This window comes from Tamandua tetradactyla, chromosome 7, assembly GCF_023851605.1.
Source record: "Tamandua tetradactyla isolate mTamTet1 chromosome 7, mTamTet1.pri, whole genome shotgun sequence".
Lineage (NCBI taxonomy): Eukaryota > Metazoa > Chordata > Mammalia > Pilosa > Myrmecophagidae > Tamandua > Tamandua tetradactyla.
The window spans coordinates 60,439,577-60,466,532 of NC_135333.1; the positions used below are offsets into that span (position 1 = coordinate 60,439,577).

The 26,956-nt window shown below is 43.1% G+C and overlaps 1 protein-coding gene across 6 annotated transcripts in view; it reads left to right on the plus strand.

Moving 5' to 3' along the window:
• The window catches only part of MICAL3 (microtubule associated monooxygenase, calponin and LIM domain containing 3), a 191,721-nt gene that overhangs the window by 54,937 nt on the left and 109,828 nt on the right, over positions 1 to 26,956 (plus strand). For all 6 annotated transcript variants that reach the window (XM_077169549.1, XM_077169550.1, XM_077169551.1 and 3 more), the window contains 3 exons: positions 22,001 to 22,338; positions 24,057 to 24,264; positions 26,727 to 26,843. In XM_077169549.1, coding sequence (XP_077025664.1) covers positions 22,075 to 22,338; positions 24,057 to 24,264; positions 26,727 to 26,843 — 589 coding nt within the window. In that variant the 5' untranslated portion in view covers positions 22,001 to 22,074. The remainder of the gene's footprint in view (positions 1 to 22,000; positions 22,339 to 24,056; positions 24,265 to 26,726; positions 26,844 to 26,956) is intronic.

The window sequence follows — 26,956 nt, forward strand, 5'->3', positions numbered from 1 at the left end:
GTCCTATAAAAGAGGAAACATTTTGGAGAATGAGAGATTCGGAGAGAGCAGAGAATGCTGTAGCACCACGAAGCAGAGTCCACCAGCCAGTGACCTTTGGAGATGAAGAAGGAAAATGCCTCCCGGGGAGCTTCATGAAACAGGAAGCCAGGAGAAGAAGCTAGCACATGATGCCGTGTTTACCATGTGCCCTTCCAGATGAGAGAAGAACCCTGACTGTGTTCACCATGTGCCTTTCCAGATGAGAGAGAAACTCAGACTGCGTTCACCATGTGCCCTTTCACTTGAGAGAGAAACCCTGAACTTCATCAGCCTTCTTGAATCAAGGTATCTTTCCCTGGGATGCCTTAGATTGGACATTTCTATAGACTTGCTTCAACTGGGATATTTTCTCAGCCTTAGAACTGTAAACTAGCAACCTATTAAATTCCCCTTTTTAAAAGCCATTCCGTTTCTAGTATATTGCATTCCTGCAACTAGCAAACTAGAACAGTAGACTTTGGATTTTCTACTGTAAAATAATGTTTTCAGAGGATTGATGAGTCTTTGGGGGGACCTAAAGTAGAAGAGTCAGGGAGTATCTCTTTGGACATACTTATAAATAATGTTGTAAGGAAGCCAAGGGGGCAATGGAGAGAATTTAATATTTAACCATAGAGCCATTGGTAGCTTGCCGTGTGATTTAGAACAAGCAGTTTTAACAAACTGTCTCCTGTTTTCTTATCAGTTAATGTCAAAAGTGGACATTACAATCTGCCTTCTTACTCAGAGAATTGTGTGAGCACTAAGTGGGCTAATTTATGTAGGAGCAGTTTGAGAAGCATGAAGTGCTGCCTACATACGTGGTGGGGCGTAGGGATACATGGACAGGCTTTACTGCCCACTTTATAGAAGAAGATGTCACCAAGAACTCGTCTAGTTGAGTTCCCCTAGCTAGAGGGGAAACCAATGAAAGGGTTCAAGGCTGAACACATGCTGTTCCTTCTACTTGTCAGTGAGATCTCTGCTTTTAGTTACCTACCCTGAGAAGTGTCTGTGACCAAGTTCTCTTATGACCCTCCTGTTTTAGGTCCCTGTAGCTTGGGCATCTCCTTCCTGGATCTTATAGTTTGTAGTCATGTGCTTGTTTGCAAGTTTATTGATATATTCCACTAGGTAGTAAGCTCTGCTCCCCACGGGCAGGTACTAGATTTTCATTCACCAGTGTAATTTAGTGCCAAGCATAGGGCCTGATATGTAGTATGCCCTCAATAAATAAAGTGAAAGGTGACAAGACATGTTGGTATTCTTCCTGGAGAGCAGCCACTCTGGGTGGCCAGATATACATCTCACTGTGTTCTTAGGGCAGGGTGGGGGGTGCACAGAGGCAGAGGAATGTTTGCCTCAGAACTATATAGTACCCCTGAATGGGCTTCTGCCCTTCCCTGTATGTCCCTTTTACTCTAAACTCACTTGCATTCAGGGGCATGTTGAGTTTGGTAAAGCCGTCCTTCAGGAGGGACACTTGCTGTGGACTAGGGAGCTTCGTTTCCAGACTTGGTTGCTCACCAGGTCCGGAGCATGTGTGCTCTTGACTATTTATAAAGTGCACAGTGCAACCCTGTGCACTTTATAAATAGCCAACAGCCTCCCAGTTGTGTGCCAGTGCCTGTGCCAGGTGCTGCTGCACAGGCTTCCCTGCAGGGCTGTGAGGCCAGGGCTGTGGGTCTCAAAGTTCATATATGCTTCTGGGCACCTGCCCTCACTTTCCACTTCTCTCAGAACTCTCCAAAAATACCCTTGTTTGGATTATTTCTCTCTCTCTCTCTCTCTCTCTCTCTCTCTCTCTCTCTCTCTCTCTCTCTGTAGTGATAATTCAGTCCTTTTCATTATACATTTTTTTTCTGTGGTATGACTGTAACTACAACATATTTATCATTCTGCTGTTGGTCATTCAGGTCATTTCCAGTTTTGAAGTATTATGAGCAAAGCTTTTCTGGACAGTCTTTTAATTATCATTTAGTGGGCATAGGTATTTGTTTCTGTTGGATGTATCTCCAAGAAGGGAATTGTTAGTAGATGGTAGGAGTGTGTTTAGCTCTAAGAACTTTTGCTGAACAGTTTTCCAAAGTGGTTGTACTGGCTTATGCTCTCAGCGTCTGAGATTTCCATTTCTTCCAGATCTGCAACTGCTCCTGGTATTGTCTTGCTATTGTCAGTTTTCAAATTTAACTATTCTGGTGGATGTGTAGTAGGATCTCATTGTGGTTTTCTTTTTCTTTTTTGCATTGTGATTTTGATTAGCATTTCCCTGTGCTGTTGAGCATCTCTTCATGAGCTTTTTGGCCATTTTGATGTTCTCTTTTGTGAAGTGCCTGATAAAATCTTTTATCCATTTTTCAGTGGGTGTGTGTTTTTTTCTTATTGATTTACACATTCTTTATGTATAGTCTGGATATGACATGTTTTAGTTTCCTAGGCTGCTCAAGCAAATACCAGGAAATGGTTTGATTTAAACAATGAGAATTGAGTCCCTCTTGGTTTTGAGGCCAGGGAAATGTCCAAATCAAGATGGTACTTTCTCTCTGAGACTGTGGTATCCTTCCTGGGCTCCTCTGTCTCATGGTAGGGCACATGGCAGCCTCTCCTGGCTACTCCTTTCTCTTCTGATTCCATCGATGTCCAGCTTCTGGATGCTCCCTCTGTGGCTTTCTCTTTCTGTGTCTGAATTTCATTCTCTTATAAAGGACTCCAGTAGTAGGATTAAGACTCATTTTGATTGTGTTGGGCCACAGACTTAAAGTAGCCTCATCAAAAGATTCTGTTTATAATGGGTTCACATCCACAGGAATGGATTAAATTTAAGAACATGTTTTTTTGGGATACATACAGCTTCAAAATACTACACACACTTCTTTTGGATATATGTTGCCCTCTTTTAAAAAAGTTGTGTTCCTTTCTGAAGCAGAGAACAAATGGGGCTTCACACATGTTTGAAGAGGGAAGCCTTTGGAAAAAATATGGTTGTTTATTGTTTCTTTCTCAGGGAGTTAATGCAGTGACAGATTAGAAGTTAATACACTCTGCTCTGTGTCTTTGTCTGTACCCACTATAAAACCCTACCTCCTTCTCTGATCAGTGACCATCATGGCAAGGAAGTGCCGTCTGTCTTCCTGCTGCCGAGGTAAGCCCCAATACCCTATCTGAATCACCAAAAATAAAAAAAAAAAACACATCTTATACATGGTTTTAAAAACAAAAGTTTGAACCCACAAATGTTCCTACTGCTTTTTAGAAACATAATTTATCTTGAGCACCCATAGTAAATCTTATAAATGAACTTTGATTTCATTACATGAAGGTTAAAGAGTTTGTTTTGGATCTGGCACTAGACTAAACTACTGGGGATAGAAACCGAGAGAGGTTTGCTGTCTTCAGGGAGCCCAGAGTCTAGTGGGAGGTGCTTGGGGAGCAGAGGATAGATCTGTACTTGGGAAGAAGAGAAGCCACGTTGTTCCCCAAAAGGCTCAAGGAAAATGCGAGACTAAAGCATCAATGGGCAAGTAGGTTCCTGTTTATAATTGGCCTGTAGTGAAAGCTCAGCTGAGGTTCACAGATGGTGTGTGCATCGGTGAGGAAGTGCACCCAAGGCTATGAAAACAAGGTGGGCAGAGAAGAGTGTGATGTGTTTCTGGAGCAGCGCCATGCATGGCTGGAGCATAAGATGTGTGTTGGGGAAGGTGGGGTGATGGGGGCAGAGGCCAGACAGGTTCTGGTCATGGTTCCAGCAGAAAGAAGTTTAGTCTGTCAGTGAAAGGATGTCTAAGTATATAATTGGAAATGGCATAATTAGATGTGTTTAGAAAGATCTCTTTGGGAGGAATATAGTATGCAGATTGGAATATAGTATACAGTTTCAGACGCGAGGCAGTCGACATTTAGGAGACTGTTGCCAGAGTCCAGGCTGGGGATGAGGGCAAGGCATTAGGATGGAAAGGAGGGATGTATGAAAGAGCATTTAGGAAGTACAATTGGGAACATATCTTATACTGCATTCATTGTGCTTACCCATGGTAATCAGCATGCTATATCACCTCCCCACCCCCTACCCCCATTTTATCCTGTTTTAACTGTGTAGGAAGTGAAGCAGTTGTGGAGCAGACACCTGGAGTGCTGGCTTGAGTGGGTGTGATTCGTAGGGAGTGACAAGTTTGGAAGGGAAGAGGAAGAGTTTTGTTTTGAGTAAGCTGACTTCGGGTTGCTCTGATATATATGCTGGATTCCAAGAGAGAGTTACGAAGATGGCGCTAAAGGAAAAGGGGCCAAAGACAGAATCCTGGGAACCCTCACCATTTGTGTGTGGCAGAGAATGTCAGAGATACAACAGGAGGGAAATCGGGGGTGTACTCAGTTGTATAATCATCAGTCCTTTGTGAGATTGGCTTTTTGATTGGTCTTAATGGATTCTTGCTTCTCCTTTGTAATATCCCTTCTCCAAGCCAGGGTGCCCACAGGAGGACAGAGACATCCACCCTGGGGTGCTACAGGTGGGCCAGGCAAAATGGAGGCAGAGAAGGGCATTCATTTTCAAGCAGTTCACTTGTGTGCTGGGTAATTATAGTCCTTTAGTCTTTTCTTCTAATCTTTACTAATTTTCTGATTACATTATCCCTTTATTACTTCCTCTGCTTACCTACTACGTAAGAAGAAAAATTGAGAGCTTTTGACCACCATCTATCTGAGGATGAGAGATATCTCTCTGTAAAGCCCTACAGTCCCAATGGGTACCATCAGTTAGGATGCCCATGCATATATGTTGTAAAGATCAGGGCTTTTTTCTTTTTTTTCCCTAAATTTCATTTCTTTGATCAGTAATTTGGAAAAAAACATTGGGTTTGGGATTCACAATCCTTTGCTTTACCTTTGTGATTTTGAAAGCATGCACCTGTCAGGAGGAAGGGACAATGCCTGTTTGAGGATTGAACTGAAATGTATTTGATTCCTTAGCTCTAGTCTTCAAAATGTGCAGAGGTTTGTGCAATAGTGCTTCTCAGACATGGAAGAGGTGCCAGGAAAACATAAACACATTAAGGGATTCTTCGTTTCAGTTTGAGAAGCAACTATTTGCTACAGAAGCTGCCTTTTAAAACTGTGTAAGTTTCCAGGTTCCCAAGCCAAGCCTGGCTGGGTGCTTTGCATACAGAGCCAGGATGGTTATGAGTTGCTCACATCCATGGCCTGTGTTGAGTCCTTTAGTGGTGCTGAAGTGGCAGCAACAGCAAATGGATACGAACTTCATTCTTCATTTCCATCAGCCTCTTAAACCTAACCAGACTGTAATGGTCTTCAGGTTTGGGCTTTATTAAAAATCCCCTCCAGGGCAGTACAATGGTGGTGGCTCAGAGGCAGAATTCTTGCCTGCCATGCTGGAGACACGGGTTCGATTTCCAGAGCTTGCCCATGCCAAAAAAAATTAAAAATAAAAATCCCCTCTAGGGTGATAAAAATATTCTAAAACTGGATTGTGGTTGTGGTTACAAAACTCAGTAACTTTACTGACAAATATGTAAGTTATACCTCAGTAAAGTTGTTTGAAACCTATCCCCTCCAATGCTCCACTCTGTACTGCCTCTTTTTTTTCTTCTTAAATGATTTTTTTATTAATATAGTCATCTAAAGTGTATAATCAGTGGTTCACGGTATCATCCTAAAGTTGTACATTCATAATTACAATAGATTTTTGACATTTTCATTACTCCCCCCCCCAGAAAAGTAAAAAAGAATACCCAAAACATCTTATAATCCCCATATCCCCCTATTGTTTATGGATTTTTTTGTCTTTTTTTCCTCTTACTTATCTGTCCATACACTGGATAAAGGGAGCGCCAGTCACAAGGTTTTATACACTCACAATTCATATTTTAAAAGCTCTACAGTTATTCAGTCATCTTCAAGAATCAAGGCTATAGGGCTAAAGTTCAACAGTTTCAGGTATTTCCTACTAACTAATCCAATACGACAAAAACTGAAAAGGGATATTTATATACTGCATAAGAATAACCTCCAGAAAGACATCTCATCTCTATTTAAAATCTCTCAGCCACTGAAACTTTATTTTGTTTCATTTATCTTCCCCTTTTTGGTCAAGAAGACTTTCTCATTCCCATGATTCCAGGCTCATCCCTGGGAGTCATGTCCCACATTGTTGGGGAGATTTATACCCCTGGTAATCATGTCCCATGTAGGAGGGGGAGGGCAATGAATTCACCTGCAGAGCTGGGTTAGAGAGAGAGGCTAAATCTGAGCATCAAAAGAGGTTTTCTGGGGGTGACTCCTAGGCATAGTCATAAGTAGGCTTAGCTTCTCCTTTGCAGTAGTAAGTTTCATAAGGGCAGCCCCCAAGATCAAGGGCCTGTCCCATCAAATTGCCAGCCTCCAATGCTTGCGAGAATATCATGTCTTCCCCAGGTGGGCAAGTTTAATATTTTCACCAGTCCCTCCAGGGGGCTTTGCAAATATTTTTAAATCTTCTTCCCAGCTTACTCTGAGATGTATTGGGCCATCACACCAACCTGTATAAACCAACAAGATCTCACTCCCCATTCAAGGTTCCATGTAATTAAGGTGTTCAAATAAGCTGACTATACGAGTAAAATTAGATAGAGTGCTACTGAAAATAAAAATCTTGCATCAAATAAACATCACTTCCTTTGGTCTCACACAGAAGTTGAAGTATACTTAAAATGGTATCATCCTTTAGTCTGATTTACATTAGTCCTACCTAGATTAACTTCGTTCATGTCTTTGGTTGACGTCTGATCACTCTTTCAACTTTTTTAACAGTTGCTATATGAAGTAATGCTGTCTTTCATAGCTGCAGAACTCTAGCTGTATGTCTCAGGTGTCACATAAATATCCAGAGTTCCATGGAATGACCAGGTTATACACAAAGAGCTTAGCATCTCAGAATTTAGAAATAACACAACTCCAGAATAGATGTGAATGCTGTAAGAGCTTAAGGTCTAGGAACCTTTACAGTAGGCCTTCACCTGATAACCTATGCTCTCAGATTAAATTCTCAGAGTTTGCACATTATAGTTAGTTCATATTATTGAGGCATTATAATATTTGTCTTTTCTGGCTTATTTCACTCAATTTGCTGTCCTGAAGTTCATCCACCTAGTTGTATACCATGTCTCAGTAGTTCGTTTTGTAGTTTCACTGGGAAGGAGGCTGAACCCTATGGTTAAATAATGATTTCGTTCATCTGTGTATTCTCTAGCCCCTTCCTCTTCCTTTCTACTGCTTTCTTCCTCAGATTATCTAGGTGATTGGAAAGGAGGTGACATATTTTCCCTGACTCTCCTCCAAATGCTGCTCTCTCTTGTTGGATTGCAGTGATATGGCACATGTTCTGTACACTCCCTGTTATTACTGACTTTCTCTTTAGGAGTCATAAGCTTCCCTGATGGCAGAGATCTTGTTTACTGGTGCCTGCCATATGCTAGGTGGTTAATCAATAAATTTACTGTTGCTAAAGGGAATAGAGGCTTAATATGAGTCAGTTGGTTAAATTACCTAGCAGGAAGTAGGCAGGAGCATACACAAGGGACTGCCCTTTTGCTGTCCTCCTGTTCTAGTACACAGTGGATGCCTGCTACTCTTACCCTGTGCCTTGGAGGTGGTGGGGGCTTCTGGTCAGATGTCTTCTAAAAGCACAGGGTTGTGTTGTTAATGTCCTTTAACAAGACAAATGTCTGTCATACCTAGTATCTGGATCCAGTATTGATTTAAAATTTAATGGAATACATTTACTTTCCCTAGCCCCAAGTGAGTGGGATACTTCTAAAAGGGTTTACCCAATCTGTACCCAAAAGAGGGGCCTGAAGCACCCTTCATTGTGCCCCCAATTGGTTTGGCAGTGCTTGGTGCAGATGGCCCTGGGTCATGATTATGAGCTGCAGGCATGTAGTCTTCCAGAAGAACTGAGAGGACATGAGGTGCCCTTTGGGTGCTTCTGCATAAGGATGGCCTTTCTTGGAGTGAGCCAGACTTGCCTAAAGCCATAGCGGTAACTAAAACTTTAAAATTTCTCCAAAGGAGAACTTGTCTTCGCTCAGATTACATTTTAGTTCATGGAGTAAGCCACAGTGTTTACCTCTGTGCATCAAGCCAGGGGTCGATCAGCAGTAGTCCTAGCCTGTAAGAAAAAAGGGAAGGGGGTTAGGAAATTGGGTGGTGGACAAGGAATAATTTATAACCTGAAACTGTTGCTGCTGGATCAGAGGGTGCCTGAAGGCCTCCCTGGACCTTTTGACCATCAGGTGTTAGGGATGTAGCTGCTGGAGTGATTATTAATACCATCATAACTCAGTAGAGATTAGAGTAGAGTAAAGGGTCAGCCTTGAAGATTTCCTCCAGAGAAAATTTCTGTTTCATTGGGAAGATTATGCCTCAGTCCCATTCCCGCCCCCCCCCTTTTTTTCCCCATTCCCTTTTAAGCAAATTTGGAAGGGAAAATATATTCCACAGTGATGGTTGAGAGCCCACTGTAGGTTTATTTCTGCCTTGTAGAGAACAACTGGGGTTTTCTACATGAAAATGATGATACTATGAACCACTGTTCATATACTTTGTATGATATATGGTATATGAATATATAATATGTCTCAATAAAATTGCATTTTAAAAAATGAACTGACAAAAACAAAAGAATTAAGAGCCTATCTGAACAGAATAAACTGGAAATCTCCCTGTTGTTATCCAAATATAACAAAAGGGAGATGGACTATAAAAGTCCTAGAGTTAGAATCAATAGGATTTGGCTTTTGGTTGATTGGGTTGAGGGAATGAAGAAGAGAAAATGGTCTGAGATGACTCCTGGTTTCCATTTGGTGTGGGGTTGTGATGCTATTTGACTATATGAAGGGTGAGGGTTGGGGGAGGGGGGAATAGAAATGTTCAATTTTGGACTCCCTTAGTTTGAAGTCCCTGTGGGATGTCTAGATAGAGCTGTTTAGAAGGCATTTGGGTCTCAGGGGTGAGGTCAAGAAAAGATAAAAATGTAGGGGTCATCCGATTTTATGAAAGAGAGGAGCCAATAAAGGAATTGGAGCCATTTGAGAGAACTGAGGCTATAGTGAGACTGGGAGGGGAAGAAACAGGAGATCCCAGCACAGAGCCCAGGAGGGCGAGTTTCTCTGAAGAGCTCCAGTGGGAGCAAGTCAGCTAAGGACTGAAGTGGTTCAGTTGGAAAGCCGGTGTGATGGGCCTTAGCTGAATAAGCGAGACAGAAGCCAGATTGCAGTGGTTTGGAGAGGGAGTGAAAAGACCATAGCTGAAGGTGATTGAGAGGCCCTGAGGCAAGGAGAGCACTTCCAGGAAACTCAGCCCTGAAAACACCCAGGGAGAGGCCAGTAGCTTTTAAAGGGGTGCAGGGACAGGGCTTGTTATCTGCTTTCCTTAAAGATGAGATGAGGGGAAGGAAACTGATTGGTGAGAGTAACATTTCAAATCGTTAATAGTAAATAGAGACAGATTCAGGAGAACAAGGGGTGAAGCACGAGGAGAAGGAATAGGGGCTGGAAGAGAAGTAGTTCCACATTGGCATTGGAGAGCAGGAAACTGAGGGTGAGACTAGAAGGGTGGGGGTGGGGTGGGGTTCTGAGGGTAAAGAGCCAGGTCTGGAGAGGGTGGTTCCTGTATGGTTGCATCCACCAGCACTGATAAGACTTTTCCTTTCTTCAGCAGTTCAGAAAAGTTGATGTTTCAGGAGTCTAGCTGGCTCTCTGTCTACCTCCACCTCATCCTGGGGCACCCTTATCAGAAGCTGATGAAGGGTGAAATATATACACGTTACCCTGGGGGTCCTCTTTGTCATCGTGCCTCAGAATGAAGAAGCACTGCCTTTTCAGACACCCTGTTTATGACAACTTCGTGGTTCTCTGGAGGCTGATTAAAAGAACCCCCACACAACTTGGAATTAGAACTATTGCAGCCCTTCACTTGTCTCTCTGGGATGGTGGGCTAGAGGTTGTCTTATAGCATTTCCAGATACTGATGCTGCAGTTCTTTTCTAGAAACCAGTGTCTCTTTATAGGGGACAGTTTCTCTGAGACTATTTGGCCATGGAAAAGAAAGCTGCCTCCAGATCTTGGCTCCTGTCCTATGTGACAGGAATGGGTCCTAAGCTGGGTGGGGAGGAGGGCCTGTATGTAGAACACAGGGAAGTCAGGTTCAGGGGGGGCAGTGAACCTGTACAAAGGACAAGTCTGCAGGTGACCAGAGGAGCTTTTCCCCCTTGGAAGATCCATGGATTCCCTTGCACCCCTTTGAAGTGAACCTGGTGGCACTTGCCTGAAAGTACTCAGAACATTTTTATTTAACTTGGCTTCCTTCTCATATTCGTAACAGAATTCTGCCTGGATCTGTAGCCATCTGGCAGACTGGAGCAGTCATTTACTGAACCATTGATCCATTCAACAGGTAGCTCTTGTGCACTTGCTGTGGGCCGGGAACTGCCCTTGGTGCTGGGGACACAGCATTGAGCAAAATGCCAAGACTCTTAACCCTCAGAGGGTGATTGGGAGATGAAGACAGACAATAAATCAATGAGTAACATTATGGAACACTTAATTGTCATAAATGCTATGGGGGAAAAAAACAGGGAAAGAGGTAAAGCAGGATGGGGATAAGTTTTAAATGATTTGGGAAGGCCACATTGAAATAAAGACTCAAGGATGACAAGAATGGGTAAGCCAGGCATGGGTCGTCTTCCTTAACATATACGCTTCTCAGAGGCTGGGATGTCTGTTCATGTCTGTGTTTTCTTAGAGCCTAGAAAAATGCTTGGCACATTAGAGGTGCTTAACAGTATTTTTTGAATGAACAGATGATTGACTCTGGGAAAGAGTATTTCAGATGGGAAATAGCAAATGCAGGGACTGAGGTGGGAGTGTGTCTGGTTTGTGAGCAGCATGGAGGCCTGTGTGGCATGAGAGGGGAAAGCAAGGGGGCAGAGATGAGAGGCAAGAGGTGAGTGGGGTGCAGATCTTGTAGGGGGCTCTTGACACTTTTTCAGGGTGTCATCCGGGTCAAAACTGTTTTCATATAACACTGGCATTTACATTTTCTACTCTTGTTCTCTCATGAGTGTATGATGTTTTCAGAGGCTACGTGATATGTAATATTACACACGTGTAATTATAACATATTGAACACAGAAGCAGAGATGAGAGTCCAGCTGTCTTAAGTCAGCCTTAAGGAGATTTGCAAAAATGTAGAACATTGTCACTCTTCTCGTTAAATTTACATTTTTGGAAATATTGTTATTTTTTCATAAAAACATTTATTAATATATAATGGTTTTTTAAAAATTATGATATCGTGTTTTTGGTTTGTTTTTGCATGGACAGGCTCTGGGAATCAAACCTGGGTCTCCGGCATGGCCGGCAGGGACTCTACCACTGAGCCACCATTGCCTGCCCAGTATAGTTTTTTTTTTCTCCATTTTTTTTAGGTGCATGGTCTGGGAACTGATATAGTTTTATTCTGGCAAAAAAAAGTATACAAATCAGAAACCAAAAGAAGAGATGCATAGTGTGAGGATCCAAAACACAAGCATTTGTGTTCTTTCCACGTGGAGTCAGAATACCCTTCCAGCACATTAATGTACATCATTAATCATGGAAAATCCCTTAGGCTTCAGTGTCTAGAGCTTTTACTGCCGTTTCATAACATCACTATGACAAATGAAATCAGTTCCTACCTGGTTGAACTCCATTTCTCACACCCTCTTGTCTTCCTTGGAAGGTTGAGCTGATGTGACATGGCTCAAAGCCCACTTTACGTGGTTGGTCATTGGCTTAGACCAAGGTCCATCTCCTTAGCATAAACTATCAGGTGTTCTAATGGGTTGTTATTTTAAAATGACTTAATAAGTATATTGGAATATTTTTCTCAGTTTTAAATTCAAATACAGTAAAAATCGACAGCTCTTTGGGTCCTCAGTAATTTTTAAGAATGTGAAGGAATCCTGGGACCAAAAAGTATGTGAAACACTGTTAGAGGGCCATTGTAGAATAGCTACATTTCCACCTGAGATGGAAAGTCACAGGCTGAGTCAAACAAGGCCAAATTTAGTGAAGAGAGTTGTGAGATCCTGAAAGGACGTGAAAATAAAGCACGTAGACACAGGGTGAGGGAGGCATGTTTTAGAAGCAACAGGTTGGTAATAAAGAAGACTTCGGAGCTTTACATTGTGGTATATGTCAGTGGCATGGTAGACATTCCAGCCAGGCCTTGCAGTCTTGTAGTTGGGACTTTCATTCTTCTGGGGGGAGACAGACAATAAGCAGATAATCCATATACACCGTGTCAGGTGGTGAGGTGTTGGAGGGAAAATAGAGCAGGGTTAGGGGGCTAGAGAGTGATGAGGATGGTGCATTTTTTTCCTGGTGGTCAGGAAAGGCTTCTTTATAAGGTGGTATTTGAGTGAAGACCTGAAGAAAGCAAGAAAGCCAGCCCTGGGCCATCGGGGAAAGAGCATTCAGGCCGGTGAAGAAGAAGGGCAGAGATCTGGGTAGGCAGCTAGCTTGGGGTATTTGAGCAGGAAGGAGACCAGTCTGGCTGAAGCCACATGGACCTAGGGGAGAGCGTTGGGGTAGGAGCAGGGTAGTAGGGGTGGGGCGGGCCACAGGGGGCCTCCTTTTAGGCTTCTGTGGGGACTGTGGTTTCATCCTAGTCTGAGATGGATCGCCAGCAGAGGGTTTGAGCAAAGGTGAATCTTCTGGGTGCTTTGTGGGAAATATTCTGGGAATGGGGCCTGCAGTTTGGAGCTGGGAGTTTATTGGAGTCATGCAGGTGAGGAGAGCTAACTGCAGTTGACCAGGTGAGACATGGCAGTGGCTTTGATGAGGGTAGCAGAGGATAAGATGGTGAGAAATGGTGGATTTGGGTGGTATTTTGAAGATGAAACAGACAGAATTTACTGAAGAATTGACAATTGGATATGACAGAAAGGAGATAATTACAAGGTATTTGTATTGAGTGGGTGGATGATGGTGCAGTTAGCTGAAATACAGAATTCTAAGGAAGACATAGGTTGGGGATAGGAATAAGAGTTCAGTTTTGTGTATGTTAAGTTGGAGGTGCGAATCAAATAGCAAAGTGGAAATGTAGACTAGACAATTAGATAAAGAAGTTCAGGAGACTGAAGGAGATCATCTAGGGCATAGGTTTTCAAAGTGGATTGTGTTCCATTAATGGGTCATAAAATCAGTATTGTGGGGGCCTGCATTTTTTTTTTAATGAAATAGAAAAGAAAACAATATTTTAGTAGCAAGGGTAAGTTTTGTTTGGTAAAAACTTTAAAACAAATTACATTTATATAAATAGATAACTGTGCATATGAGGTCATGGTATAAAATATTTTTTTACTGTGGGTCACGGTTTAAAACGTCTGAAAGCCACTGATGTAGGAAGTGATTGTAGATTGAAAAGAAGCTCAAAGGCTGAGTGATCCCAGGGGCCTTTCACTATACAGAAGCTGGAGTGTACTAGGACCCCCAGTGGACTCAACATCCCTAAGGAGGCAAGAGGAGGAGAAAGTGATGTTCTGCACCCTGGAGTGCAGGATGAGGGAGTCATGTCCCGGGACTCTTGTTGCTGATATCGAAGACAAGGAGTGGGACCTGTCTGCTGGATGTGACAGTGTGGAAATCATTTCTTACCTTGTTGGGGTGTTTCCACAGAGAGGTGGGGCAAAGCCTAATTAAACACTTTTAAGTGTACAACTAAGATGAGTGGGGCTGTTGGTCTTTGGTTTCTTTGTAACTTGCCTCTGCACTCTTGGTAGTGAGTTGCTGCGGGAGGCAATGAGGAAAGAGCACACTGTGATCATATACAGCTCTTTCTGTGAGCTTTGCTGAAAAGGAGCAGAGAGTAAGTTAGAGGGGATTGTGAGGTCAGGGCAGGGTCTTTTAAAGATGTGTAGTCTTGTGTTATGGGAGCCCCTGTGCTGCAGCAGCCCTAGAGGCCCCCCACACAGTCTGCCCATCTGACTGCTTCCTGAGTTGGCACAAGCACTGGAGGTCAGAGTGTGTCCTGTGAAAAGGACAGATTTTTAAAAAACTTTATTGTGATGACATAACTATTTTAAACACTTTTAAGTGTGCAATTCAGTGGCATTAATTACATTTACCGTGTTGTCCTGCCATCTACTACAAAACTTTTCCATCACCCCAAACAGAAACTCTGAACCAATTAAACATTAATTCCCTGCCCCCCCCCCCATAATCTCTATCTACTTTCTGTCTTCTATGAATTGCTTATTCATATAAGTGGGCTGGTATGATCTGTGCCCTTTTGTGGGGATTCTCCTTTGGTTGTATTTTCCCACCTCCTGGGTGAGGGGATGTTTTAAGCCATTCTCCCTAAAAGCTTTCTTCCCCCCCTCCGCCTCAGGTGGAGGCCCTTTCATTGCTGCTGGGTGCTAGGATCATAGCAGTGCTGTCAGATGTGTTAGTCTTTGGTTCCTTTGTAACTTGGCTCTGCACTCTTAGTAGTGAGTTGGTGCCTGAGTTCCTACAATAAATGGGTTCTCATTAGGGGATAAGAAGATGCTTTGCAATTGACTCCTCCAAGGTGTTGCTGATGGCTAGGATGCCAGAGGCACTGATAAGTGAGGTGCTAGTACTATTTTTGTTGCTTAGCATTTCAGCAGCCAGTAGAAAGAATGACTGTGAAACCAGACTCCCCTTACTTCGATTTATGAAAGGACTCCCTTTCATAGTAGCAGATGTGGTGATAAATTGTGAGAGGAAAAAGAATCCTCTGTAGTGTCCTTGCTAAATATACTTGAAGCTGCCTCTCCTTGATAGTTGGGCAGCTATCTTCAGAGTAGACAGGGCCTGTCTGTCATCTTGCCTGCACACCTGCATGTTCTTGTCTGCACACCTACAGGTTCCTGCTGGCAGGCCATAAGGGTGGGGAGCCTGCCTTCTGATGTGCTTTGAGTTTCTCAAGCTGTATTCCTGGGAGGGTTTGTAGTGGTTAAGGACTTGGGCTCTGAAGTAGACATGTATTGCCTTCTTGCTGTGTGACCTTGAAACTTCTTTAAAGCCACAGGACCCCCATCTGCAAGATTGAGATAATCACTTCCCCTCTCTGATGCCTGTATGTGGCACCTGGGGACTGTCTGTTGCTATTTTTATCCTTATGGCTGGAAGTCCTTGAGTCTTACTTGTTGTAACCTCTAAGGCTATTACAATATTTTGGCAGGGATTATTGACACAGATCTTATTTCTTTAGCCGTTCCCACCCATTGCCAATAGCCCCGCCCTCTGGAACAGGTGGAATGGAGAGGAGAGTGATGAGCCAGCAAAGAAAGCTTCCAAACAGTTTACTCTTTGTTAGAAACTCTCTGAGCTAATTCGGTTATAGAGAGTAGCCATTTATTTGGCCTGAGGTTAACTTTTTTTTGCTGGGACTTACTTATCAATTCCTAGATAGCAATAAACTACCATTTACTGAGCCTTGCTATGAACTCAGCACTGCTGAACAGTATACATTCCTTACCCCAGTTCTTCTGAAACCCTGTAACTTGGTTGATAGTTTTATTTTTACGGACCAGGAACACATGGGGCCCCAGGCATTCTTGTTTTTGAGTTCTTGTTTTTATGAGTTATTTGGGGCAGGCCCTGGCATCAGCACTAGTGATTGTATTTATTAAGTGCTTGGCTCTTACTCCGGCACTACAATATTTATTTGTGGGGGTGGTGCTGAACTGAAAAGCAAGGATCGATTCATTTTTGAATTGTGTAGGTGTTCTTAATTTGGTTTTCATGAAGAAATAGGTGGCAGCAAAGAGAGCAGAAATAACAAGACATAACACGGGGGTTAGGGCCATACCTATGTCTTTCAGACAATTTCATGGATTCTTTATAAAAGCATACAGACTTGGAGGTTCTAGAACCGAGTGGTGTCTTGTCCAGTCTCTTAGACCCCGATAGAGGCAATCAAGAGTAAGATTCAGTGACTGTGTGATTGTGAAAACCTTGTGTCTGATGCTCCTTTTATCTACCTTGTCAACAAAGGAATAAAACATATGGAATAAAAATAAATAATAAGGTGGAACAAATGCTAAAATAAATTTAGTCTGAAATGCTAGTGGTCAGTGAAAGGGAGGGGTAAGGGGTATGGCAGGTATAATCTTTTTTTTTTTCTTTCCTGTATTCATTTTATTTCTTTTTCTATTGTCTTTTTAATCTTTTTTTGAATTAATGCAAATATTCTAAGAAATGATGAATATGCAACTAAGTGATGATATTGTGAATTACTGATTATGTATGTTGTTTTATTTTGTTTCTTTATTTTTTAATTAATAAATAAATTGAAAAAAAAAAAAAGAGTAAGATTCATTCTCCTGGGCTGCAGTGAGGGTTCCTGAGAGAAGAGCTCTTTCTTGTTAGTTGCAGACCATTGTTTTCCTAGATTCTTTTTGGTAGTGCATCAGAAATCTGCTTCTTGGGGACATCAGTCAGTTTTCCTCCATCATCCCCAGCCACACTGGCCACGGTTACTGTATTTCCACAGAACCTCCTGAGCTCCATCTTCCCCTAGGTGTTCTAAACTCCCCAGTCATCACTAACTCTTCAGCAGCCTAGTACATTTCTGCTGGCTGTAGCTGCAGAGACCTGACGCTGCCTTTAGTAAGCTGGCAGCAGTTAATGGAGGGGACCGGCACTTAGATGGTGTCCTTGCGGAAGGGCGCAAGTGGAATGTGAATAAAGAGCAGTCCTCTAAGTGGGGATTGGGGAGAGTCTGGTTTTGTGTTTCCTCACCTTCCTACTGAGAGCATCAGTTTGAAGCTACAGAGGATGGGAAGTCTGAAGAGAGATTTGAGGATGGAACACTTGCAGAAACCAGACCACATGAGGAAGGCTGTTTTCCTCATAGTATTTTTTTTAAGAGAACTTGAATGAACCTTTTTGAAAGGTTACATTGTATTAAAAAAATACTTTTATTGAGAAATATCCACACACATAAAGTCCAACCATATTATACTGTAAATGGCCCGCAATATCATCACATAACTGTGTATTCTTCATCCTCACGGTATTTTGAGCTTGCTTCCTGGGTACTCGGAGAAGCTGCCTGATCTAATGACTGAGAGTGATAATAAGCTCATTGTACAGGAACCGGGAAGCAGAGTTAAAGGGATGAGGAGTCTGGTTCCCAGACTGTCTTGGATTTAGTTAGCTCACTGCCCTCTCTGCCAGGGGTGTCACTGACGGTGATAATGACCTGAGTGGTTTTTTGTTTGTTTGTTTTTTTAATATTTTTATTGTAAACAACAAACACACAAACATTCTTTTTTGTTTGCATATTCATCATCATGATCATTTCTTAGAGCATTTACATCAATTCAGAAAAAGAAATAAAAAGACAACAAAAATAAAACGAAAACAGAAAAAAAAGAAATTATACATACCATACCCCTTACCCCTCCCTTTCATTGATCTCTAGCATTTCAAATTAAATTTATTTTAACATTTGTTCCCCCTATTATTTATTTTTATTCCATATGCTCTACTCGTTTGTTGACAAGGTAGATAAAAGGAGCATCAGACACAAGTTTTTCGCATTCACACAGTCACGTTGTGAAATCTGTATCATTATACAATCATCATCAAGAAACATGGCTCCTGAAATACAGCTCTACATTTTCAGGCAGTTCTCTCCAGCCTCTCCATTACATCTTGAATAACAAGGTAATATCTACTTAATGCATAAGAATAACCTCCAGGATAACCTCTCCTCTGTTTGGAATCTCTCAGCCATTAACACTTTGTCTCATTTCACTCTTCCCTCTTTTGGTCGAGAAGGTTTTCTCAATCCCTTGATGCTGGGTCACAGTTCATTCTAGGATTTCTGTCCCACGTTGTCAGGAAGGTCCACACCCCTGGGAATGACCTGAGTTTTAAGCCCATTTTGCAGAAAGACTGATCAAGAACTCAAGGCACTTTGGTGATTGTTGTTCTTGTTTCTAAGGCACAGCACAAGGGACTCTCAATAATCTGAAATGTCTTTTGCATCTGAGTTTCTTCCTAGTGGCATTCTGAAACACACCTTCCTGTGTACCTACTTACAAGTTCTCTTTAGACAAAACCCCTTCCCCACTCCTGACTGAATGGGGCAGGAAAGGAGCATTTCATAGACTTTTCTCTATAATTCAGAGATTTGCATGTCTGCTGCTGGTATTTTTTTTTTTTTTGCATGGGCAGGCACTGGGAATTGAACTCAGGTCTCTGGCACGGCAAGCGAGAACTCTCCCTGCTGAGCCACTGTGGCCTGCAAAATAGGGTCTTATTTTGTTTTGTTTTTTTTCTGCTGGTATATTAATGACATAGTGGCCAGGAAGAAAATGAACTCAGCTTCACTCTGCTTCTATACTATTGAAATCTGATTCTATTTTATTGTTTTGTTTTTCTTTCCTTTTTCTATTTTTAAAAATAATTGCTCCCCTGCCCCCCAAACAACCTATTCTAAAAGCTAGAGATTGAATGTTCTCAAAACTGGCCCTGGGTTAGACAACCTTTTACTATTGTACATAGAAATCTAAGCTCTGTCCCTGTATGTACTTCACAGCCATCTCTCCTGCAGCCAAGGAATGTGCAGGGCTTCTGAGTCAGCAGTCAGCTGTCACAGGACAAAACATGTAGGGGATTGCCAGTTGCAGAATCCATGCAGGTTCTGGAAACTTGGTATCGCCTCCTCTTCCCCTTACTTCCTTAGGCTCCTTCCTTGCTTCCCTTATGCCCTTCTTCCACACCTTGGCTTTTCCGTTTCCAGGAATTCTGGTATCTTCTGGCCAGATTTCCAAGTTTCTGGGTTCCTGGTATTATGAAGGTCGACTTCCCTGGATACTGTGATAAGCAATGCATAAGGTGGTCCAGGAGAGGCAGGGGAGCACGATCTGGCTTTGCCCTTTGGAAACCAGGAGAAACATGTTGCTGTTCACAAAATGGGGCCATTGCCAGGAATTTCCCTTCTCCTGTGAGTCTTCCTGACTGCTCTCAGTGACTCAGAAGTCCCATGAAGTACCCTGGCTAGAATGACAGTTCTTGCTCAGCAGAGCGGCCGAGTAATGCTGGTCTGGCATACTAGAGTTGTCTTCCTGCTGCGGTCATTTGGCTTGCAAAGTAGGAAAAGTGAGGCAGCCCAAGGGAATTAGTTTTGTGTAGTTTTACACTGAGTGCCTGTTACATTGTTCCAGGAATGGACCTACCTCTGTTTATCTGTTGTTATTTGTGACCTGCAGGTTGAAATCCCTTTGACTCGCCTGCCACTTGGAAGCGGGTGCTCTCCAGTTATCCAAGAGCTGTGACTGGAACCCACTCATTTGAAGGTGTTTTACATTAATAGGAGGATTGGGAGGCTGTTGTGCATATAGGTGTGTGTCTATGGTGGGGGTCGTGGTGCTTGATTTGGAGATTCTGTGTGGTAGTCGGCAACTCTTTGGAAGCTAGTAATTGTTTCAAAAAGAGTAGACAACAACCAGCCAAGGGGACGTAAGCCCATGTGGGCAGAGCTCTTCTCCAGAAATAAGCAGGGGAAACTGTCTTTTCAGGAGGTGTGAATACCAGGCATGGGCTCTGACAGGGGGAGAGACTTAGAAATACCTGTGCCGGGATCTTTCTGCACGAATTTCAGCCTGAACATCCTGATACTGAGAGTTCTGAATCCTGACAGGCAGCCCAAGGGTACTGGTGATTAGTAACAAAGAAGAAGACTTTTCCTCCTCGGCAGAGACAGAGACAGACAGATCCAGAACACAATCACAAGCGTAGATTGTGTTCTACGCTTTCCAAACATTGCAACTCTGGTTGAGTTAAGGTTAATTAGGAGTACAGTTGGGTATGTGGGGGTCAGGATTGCACAAGACTGTCCGCTTGTCCAGAAGCAGATGAAGCTGCAGAAATCCTCCACAAAAAAAGGCACAAGGCAAGGTAGCAAACATTCTTTATTTCTAGTCATTCCTTGCTTTGTTTCGGCCTTTCTTTTTGTCTTTGGATCAACCCATCTATTTTTTTCCCTACCCCGACAAACCATATTTTGGCTACCTGCCAATTCTAAGGTGAGCCTTGGCCTGCAAGATAAAATGGGCTATTTTTAGGAACTTTAAAGTAATTTTCCTGCTGCCTCACTACTACCTAGAATGAACCTTTATTTAGGGGAGACTAAAGATTAGTTCCAGTTCATTCTTTTTCTCACGTGACTTTGGCCACACAGACATTGGGAAAGGCTATGTTGATTAGCAGAGTGGGTCTTATATTTGGGATGAGAAGCTGAGGCATCATGATTCATGTGAAGAATTATCACTTAGAGTTGTTCTTCACAGCACACCCAAGAGCCTTGGATCTGAGGACATAGAAAACATGAGGGTGAAATGGCAAGTCCTTGTATATACTGTAACCTTCTCTCAGTGAACTTAAGACACATCTCTCTTTGATTTGGTTTAATCTTATAATGTCAAGGTGTGGTGTGGAAAGAGGTAGAATGTTGTTTCTTTCTCACAAAGAGGGATTCCATTGCCCAGTGACTTGTCCAAGGTAGGAGCTTCAGGACAGACTCCTGGGTCTCTTCCATGTCATTCTGGAACTCAGTGCCTGCCTTCAGAGAAGTGATTTCATCAGCATCTTTAGCTTGGTGGTTCCCACCACCTGTGCGTTGGTTCACTAAACAGTAGGTCATGTCTTGCTTCTGCACCCCTCCCTCCTCAACACAGTGGAAGGACATTGTTGATCCACTGTGTTCAGAAGGGAGGCCTCTACCTCTCAACAACAGTTCTAACTAATGATGATGACTAAAACATGAGACAAGAATGATGACGCAGGCCTGAGGGAATGGGTGGTAAAGGAGTTTTATAGGTGCTGTCTTCCATCTTACAGCCTCTGCCAAGCAATGTAGGTTGTTGGGCGTTCAGAGGGTTTTGGCAGATAGAAGGGTCAGACAACCATGTGTTATTGTCAGATATGGTGGGCATAGTGGAACAGCTGGAAACTCCTCACCCTACCGTATACCACTTGCAGCCCTTTAAACCCTGTTGGCTTTGATAGGCTGCACATTCTGCTTAGACTTTTATGACATTGCCCTCTGGTCCCCTTCAGACTTCTCTCTCTCATTTCTTCATGATCTTTTTAGAGGGCACATCCTCCACTGCCAGCCTCTTGCACATTGGTGCTTCCCATGTCTCATCCAGAGCCCACAGCTCTTCTCTCCCTGTGGACTCTGCCTTGTGTGGTCTCACTGCTGTCATGGGCTCTGCCCCAACCTGGACACTAAAGACTCCCAAATAAAGTAGCTGCACCCCTACCACTCCTGGAGCTTCCGATTCATACCAATCTGTTGTATGAACCCTCCACCAGGGCACCTCAAATTAACAGGTCCAAAAGGGAACGTTACACCCCACCCTCACAAAGTTCTATTTTCAGTCCATTAGCCTCATGTTACCTTTTACTCAGTGGTTCAAGCTGGAAGCTTACGAGTCATTCTGACTCTTTCTCTCATGTTCTATAAGAGTCATGCTCAGACCTTCTATTCTGCTTCCTTGCCCACATTCCACACCTCTTTCCTGCATGGGTAATAGTTATTTATCCTGCAAGACTCAGCTGTTACTTCTTTTAAGTTCATCTTCAATGAGACAACCCACCTTTCCCCACCCCTGATTTAGGCACTCTTGCTCTATGTTCCCAGCTTGCTTGAGGGCACTTATATTGTAACCTTCTTCTCATATATCTGTGTCACCCACTGGACTGAAAGCTCCTTGAAGGCAAAAACTGTCTTACCCATTTTTCCATCCCAGTGTCTAGAATAGCATCTGGAGTATAAAAGGTATGCAATATATATTTGTTAAATACGTATTTCAAACGCCACTTTGAAAATGAGCTATGTCTCCTGGAAAATATTTGTAGAAACAGACTTGGATTTGCTGACCATTTTTTTTCTTTCTTTCTGTTAGGTTAACGTGACAGTGCCTGGTGGACCACCAGATGTCCAATTTCCCCCTTGGAGGAGAACAGAGAGTGTGGGAGCATGGAGGAAAGTAAGAATGAGACGACGAATCGGGCTCATGTCCTCTTTGACCGGTTTGTCCAGGCCACCACCTGCAAAGGCACCCTCAAGGCTTTCCAGGAGCTCTGTGAACACCTGGAACTGAAGCCCAAGGATTATCGCTCCTTCTATCACAAGCTCAAGTCCAAGCTTAACTACTGGAAAGCCAAAGCCCTCTGGGCAAAGCTGGACAAACGGGGCAGCCACAAAGACTACAAAAAGGGGAAAGCATGCACGAACACCAAGGTAAGGACTTGGCTACCATTTGGTCCTGGGTCCCTGACCTGAGGATTTAACCAGGTACGAAAGAGGAGGCTTGCATATAGATAGGTTGGGCGAGGACTAGGTAGATTCTAGCCACAGCTTAGCATGGGAGGTCAAATTCATACCTTGTTGAAACTTTGTGTACCTTTTACCTATGTTATTTCACTCTTCTGTGTGTCAGACTCTATTCTAGCCATGTTTCATAATTAACATATTGAACATTCAACTTTCGACTATTAAAGAACAGCCTTAAAGTTGAGTGGTGTAAGGACTTTTTGTTTTGCTGTGGCTCTCTTATGTATCTCACACTGTTGGGAGGATGTGGATCACTTAGCTAGGAAGCAGCCACACTCCGTTAGCATCCTTCCTGAACGTGGCTTCATCATTCTTGGCATGTCTTCTGTATACAGCGCGTATTCCACATTGAGTAACCAGTAAAATAAATACTCGCCGCTTTTGGGGTTTGCCACAGGCATCAGACCTTGTCCCATCAATGTTCCAAAGGTCTGTTTTTATTCATAAGCAAAGGCCTTGTGAATGGAAACATTTCTGTTGCTTTCTTCACAATCTAGAGAAATGGGATTTCTATGGAACAGGTGCTTAGGGGCATTGATCTGAGATGCGCGACCCACTGTGCAGGGATAGGTTTGAGGAAGTGGAGAAGGAAAGGTACACTTATGCTTTCCTTCTTCTATAAGAACGGCTTCTGTGAGGAGTTTGGAAAAGTTTGTGGGACCGAAGTTGCACCTGTCTGCATGACTAAGTTGTTGTGTCCTTTCATGAGCTTTAATTTGCCCTATGTAGATACCTATAGACCCTCCATCCCCAGGAGATTTTGCATTTTGGTAGATAATTCCTCAGTGAAATTCAAGAAATTTGAAGGCCTGCCTTTCACATGTGAATACTAGATTTTTGTTAAAAATAAAGGGAGTTCAAAGCCACAAGATTTGCATAAATTCCTTTTGTTTTGCACATGCAAACTAGTGATGTGTTCACTCTCATTTTGGTTGCTTATTTTTTTTCCTTAACTTTTTTTTATTGCATGATATAACATATATAGAAAGCAAAGAAAGAAAAAAAGCAGTAGTTTTCAAAGCACTCTTCAACAAGTAGTTACAGGACAGATCCCAGCTGGGTATTTAAAGTAGATCTTCAGGATCATTTCCCTGGACTCTCAGTCTAGAGATGACAGTTTCGGAACTGTCTTCAGCAAATAGAATTTTGGCTCTTGAAAATCGTTTGGGTGGTAGACCCATTCCAGAACTTTTAAGATTGCCTGGAATATGTATTTAATAATTGGAGTCTCCTTGGACAGAAGTCATCCTGATTTAGACATCTTCCAAAGCTCCTTCTCCTAACAGTGACAGATTAGGTATGATTTTCGTATTGTTTGTTGAAATGTCAACCTGTTCAAACATGTTGCAGATCTGTGGGCCTTGCCTTGGCTGTGCTGGGTGGAAGTAGGCTGGGTTTATGTCCATCATTTCACTGTGGAGAGGCTTGTCTATCCACAGCAGTTACTACCTCCTTTCTCAGGCATTGCAGTGCTCAGGTGGGTTTGGAGGTTTCTTTGTAACAGGGAGACTAGTCCTATTTGGAGGCTTTAGGAAAGGAAGGTTATGAGATAGTGAAACTTCTTTAGAAGTGCAAGCTTCCTCATGAAATGCCCCCTTTGTCCTGAAAGCAGCTGTGTTTTCCAGTGTCTCATCATTGGAGCTGGCCCCTGTGGCCTCCGCACTGCCATTGACTTATCCTTGTTGGGTGCCAAGGTGGTTGTTATTGAGAAACGAGATGCCTTCTCTCGCAACAATGTCTTGCATCTCTGGCCATTCACCATCCATGATCTGCGAGGTCTGGGTGCCAAGAAGTTCTATGGCAAGTTCTGTGCTGGAGCCATCGACCATATCAGTAAGTGTTTTAGTTTGTTAATTCTGAGAGCAATGCAATGTACCAGAAATGGGTTGGCTTTTATAAGGGGAATTTATTAAGTTACAAGTTTACAGTTCTAAAGCTGTAAAATGTTAAAACTAAGGCATTCAGAGAAAGTTCCTTGACTTAGAAAAGAGCCGATGATATTTGGAGTTTTCTGTCAGCTGGGAAGGCATGTGGCAACGTGTGGTAACTTTCTCTCCTGGCTTCTCCTGGCTTCTCATTTCAAACAGCCACCCCTGGGGCATTTTCTTTCTGCATCTCCAAATATCTCTCTCTGTGTTGGCTCTGAAGCTTTTTCCAAAATACTTCCCTCTTAAAGACTCCAGTAAGTGACTCATCTTGCATGGGTAGAGACACATCTCCATGGAAACCACCTAATCAAAAGGTCCCACTCACAATTAGGTGGGTCGCATCTCCATGGAAACAACTTAATGAAAAAGATCCCACTCAATACTGAATCAGGATTAAAGAACATGGCTTTTCTGGGGTACACACAGTTTCACACTGACACAGTAGGCAAACCAGTTCTTATGTAGCTTCTTCCCCTCCCCACTGCCCACTCTTTCAATAGACAGAGACATGCCAGTTATCTCAGGACTTCATACATGAGAGCCCAGTTTATTCTGATACCATTAGTATCTATCTTGTGGAAAGCACACTATGTGGATTCAGAATACCTACCATACAGTGGTTATATAACCCAGGACTCTGTAACTGCAAGTGTATTTCCTGGGAAGTGAGGCATTTGGCACTTAAGGATTTCTAACTTAGGTTTTGGACTTTACTGAGCACTGTGGGCCAGGGAAACAGATGACCATTCGGGCCTTCTTCCTCTACTGGTTCTTAGTCCGGCAGGAGAGGCATATACATTTGGCCCTCTGAAATGTGATAGGGAATACGTTCTGTGAATGTAAGAATGTACTGTGGGGACACTGCCATGGAGAAACTACATGGAGAGAAGAAGTCGAGTCCTAGCTTGGTTTTGAACAGCAAGTGGGTAATGGGACTTGTTTGGTAGGGGGATTCTTGTGAGGTCTACAACCAGGGCAGCTCTTGCCGTGTTCTTGTCTTCTCCATGCTTAGCTCAGGCCTGTGCTTTTCTGAGATCCTGTAAGGTAAATACACATCAGTGCCAACGGTGATTTTGTTTTGCAACCAAAAGTCACCTATCCAAAATGTGATGCAGAACAAGGAGAGAGAACCCAGATGATGAAGTCAAAGTCTTGTTTCTTAATGACCATTAATGGTTTCAGGCAGACTTATCGAGGCCCCAATAGCCTCAGTTCCTCCTGATGTATCCTGTGAATACATTCAGCCTTTGTTGAATGTTTGAAGCAGTTGTGCCATTTTATGAATTGCTGGCCAGGAGCTACCATGTTCCCCTGGCAGAGATGCACCCTGCCCATCTGTCAGACTGTAATTTCTAATGCATCTTGGAAGCCACAGTTGTCTGCAAAAATAAAATGTATGTAAGCCTGGGGTTTAAATGAGTCTTTGGGAGAGTGACTCAGGAGGGTGTTGGTTGTACAAACTGGAGAAAATGACTAAGATGACTTAGAGGAGGGTTTACATGTATTCCGGAGGACTAGCCCAGGCTGCAGGTAAGATTGGTCCTAAGAGAGGACCAGGGGTCAGTAAGTCAGTGGATTTGTTTGCCTTCTGTCTGGCAGTATTTATGTTGGGACTGAGAGGGTTCTATGGAGATCAGGGACTAGATTTCTCTGTCTGCTGAGCTGGTTTCTCTCTCTGCAGTGTCTGGCACATGTTAAGTACTCACTGGACATTGAATAAATGAGTGAATCTCCCTGTGATAATGAGCAAGATTTCCAGTAGTTTGAGGCCTTTGTTTCCCCAACCATAGACTAGAGATGGGAGAGGGGATGGTAAGAGAAAGATGTGTGGTTTCCCTTTCTCACCTTTTAAGAATATGTGGTGATCAATGCGGTAAGAGAATGAAAGAAAGCTGCTGTGGAAATTTCCGAATGTAGCACAGCAGCTTTGTGTCAAAATGTGGGACACATGCTCACGGGTATACTTCTGTCTTTTCATGGTAAGCCCTTTTAATCTATTGGGATTGTAGCTTCTGCTCAGTAATGGTGGCTTTAGTGGTGTCAGGGGAAGGTGGGGATGAGACTCTTCTGTTGGCTATGATCCCATGTTGTCTTAGAGCTGTTGGGTGCTTTGAACACCTAACCCAAGAGATGGATGTGGCCTTGGGTGTCTCTGGAACATCTTTTGCACCAGATTATAATTTTCCATTATCACACAAAACGTAAAAAAGAAAAAAAGAAACTCTTGAGTGTGGCTTGGGAACTGTCTCTTGCTGCTGGAGCATTGGGACTCTGAATGAGCTGTAGGTTGGTGGGTCATAAGCAGCAACAACTGACTGGTGCTTTCTTCTCCGGGTGGCATTCACTAGTGTATTCTCCATTTCCCAGGTATCCGGCAGCTCCAGCTAATACTTTTGAAAGTAGCCCTGATCCTAGGCATTGAAATCCACGTCAACGTGGAATTCCAAGGACTCGTACAGCCTCCTGAGGACCAAGAGAATGAACGTGAGTTGGGTTGGAACCAATGAAGAGTGATTAAAGGGTATTGAATATGTGAGGGAAGTTGAGCTCGAGGACAAAGACTAGAGGAATCTGTGGATTATTTCCAGGAATAGTGA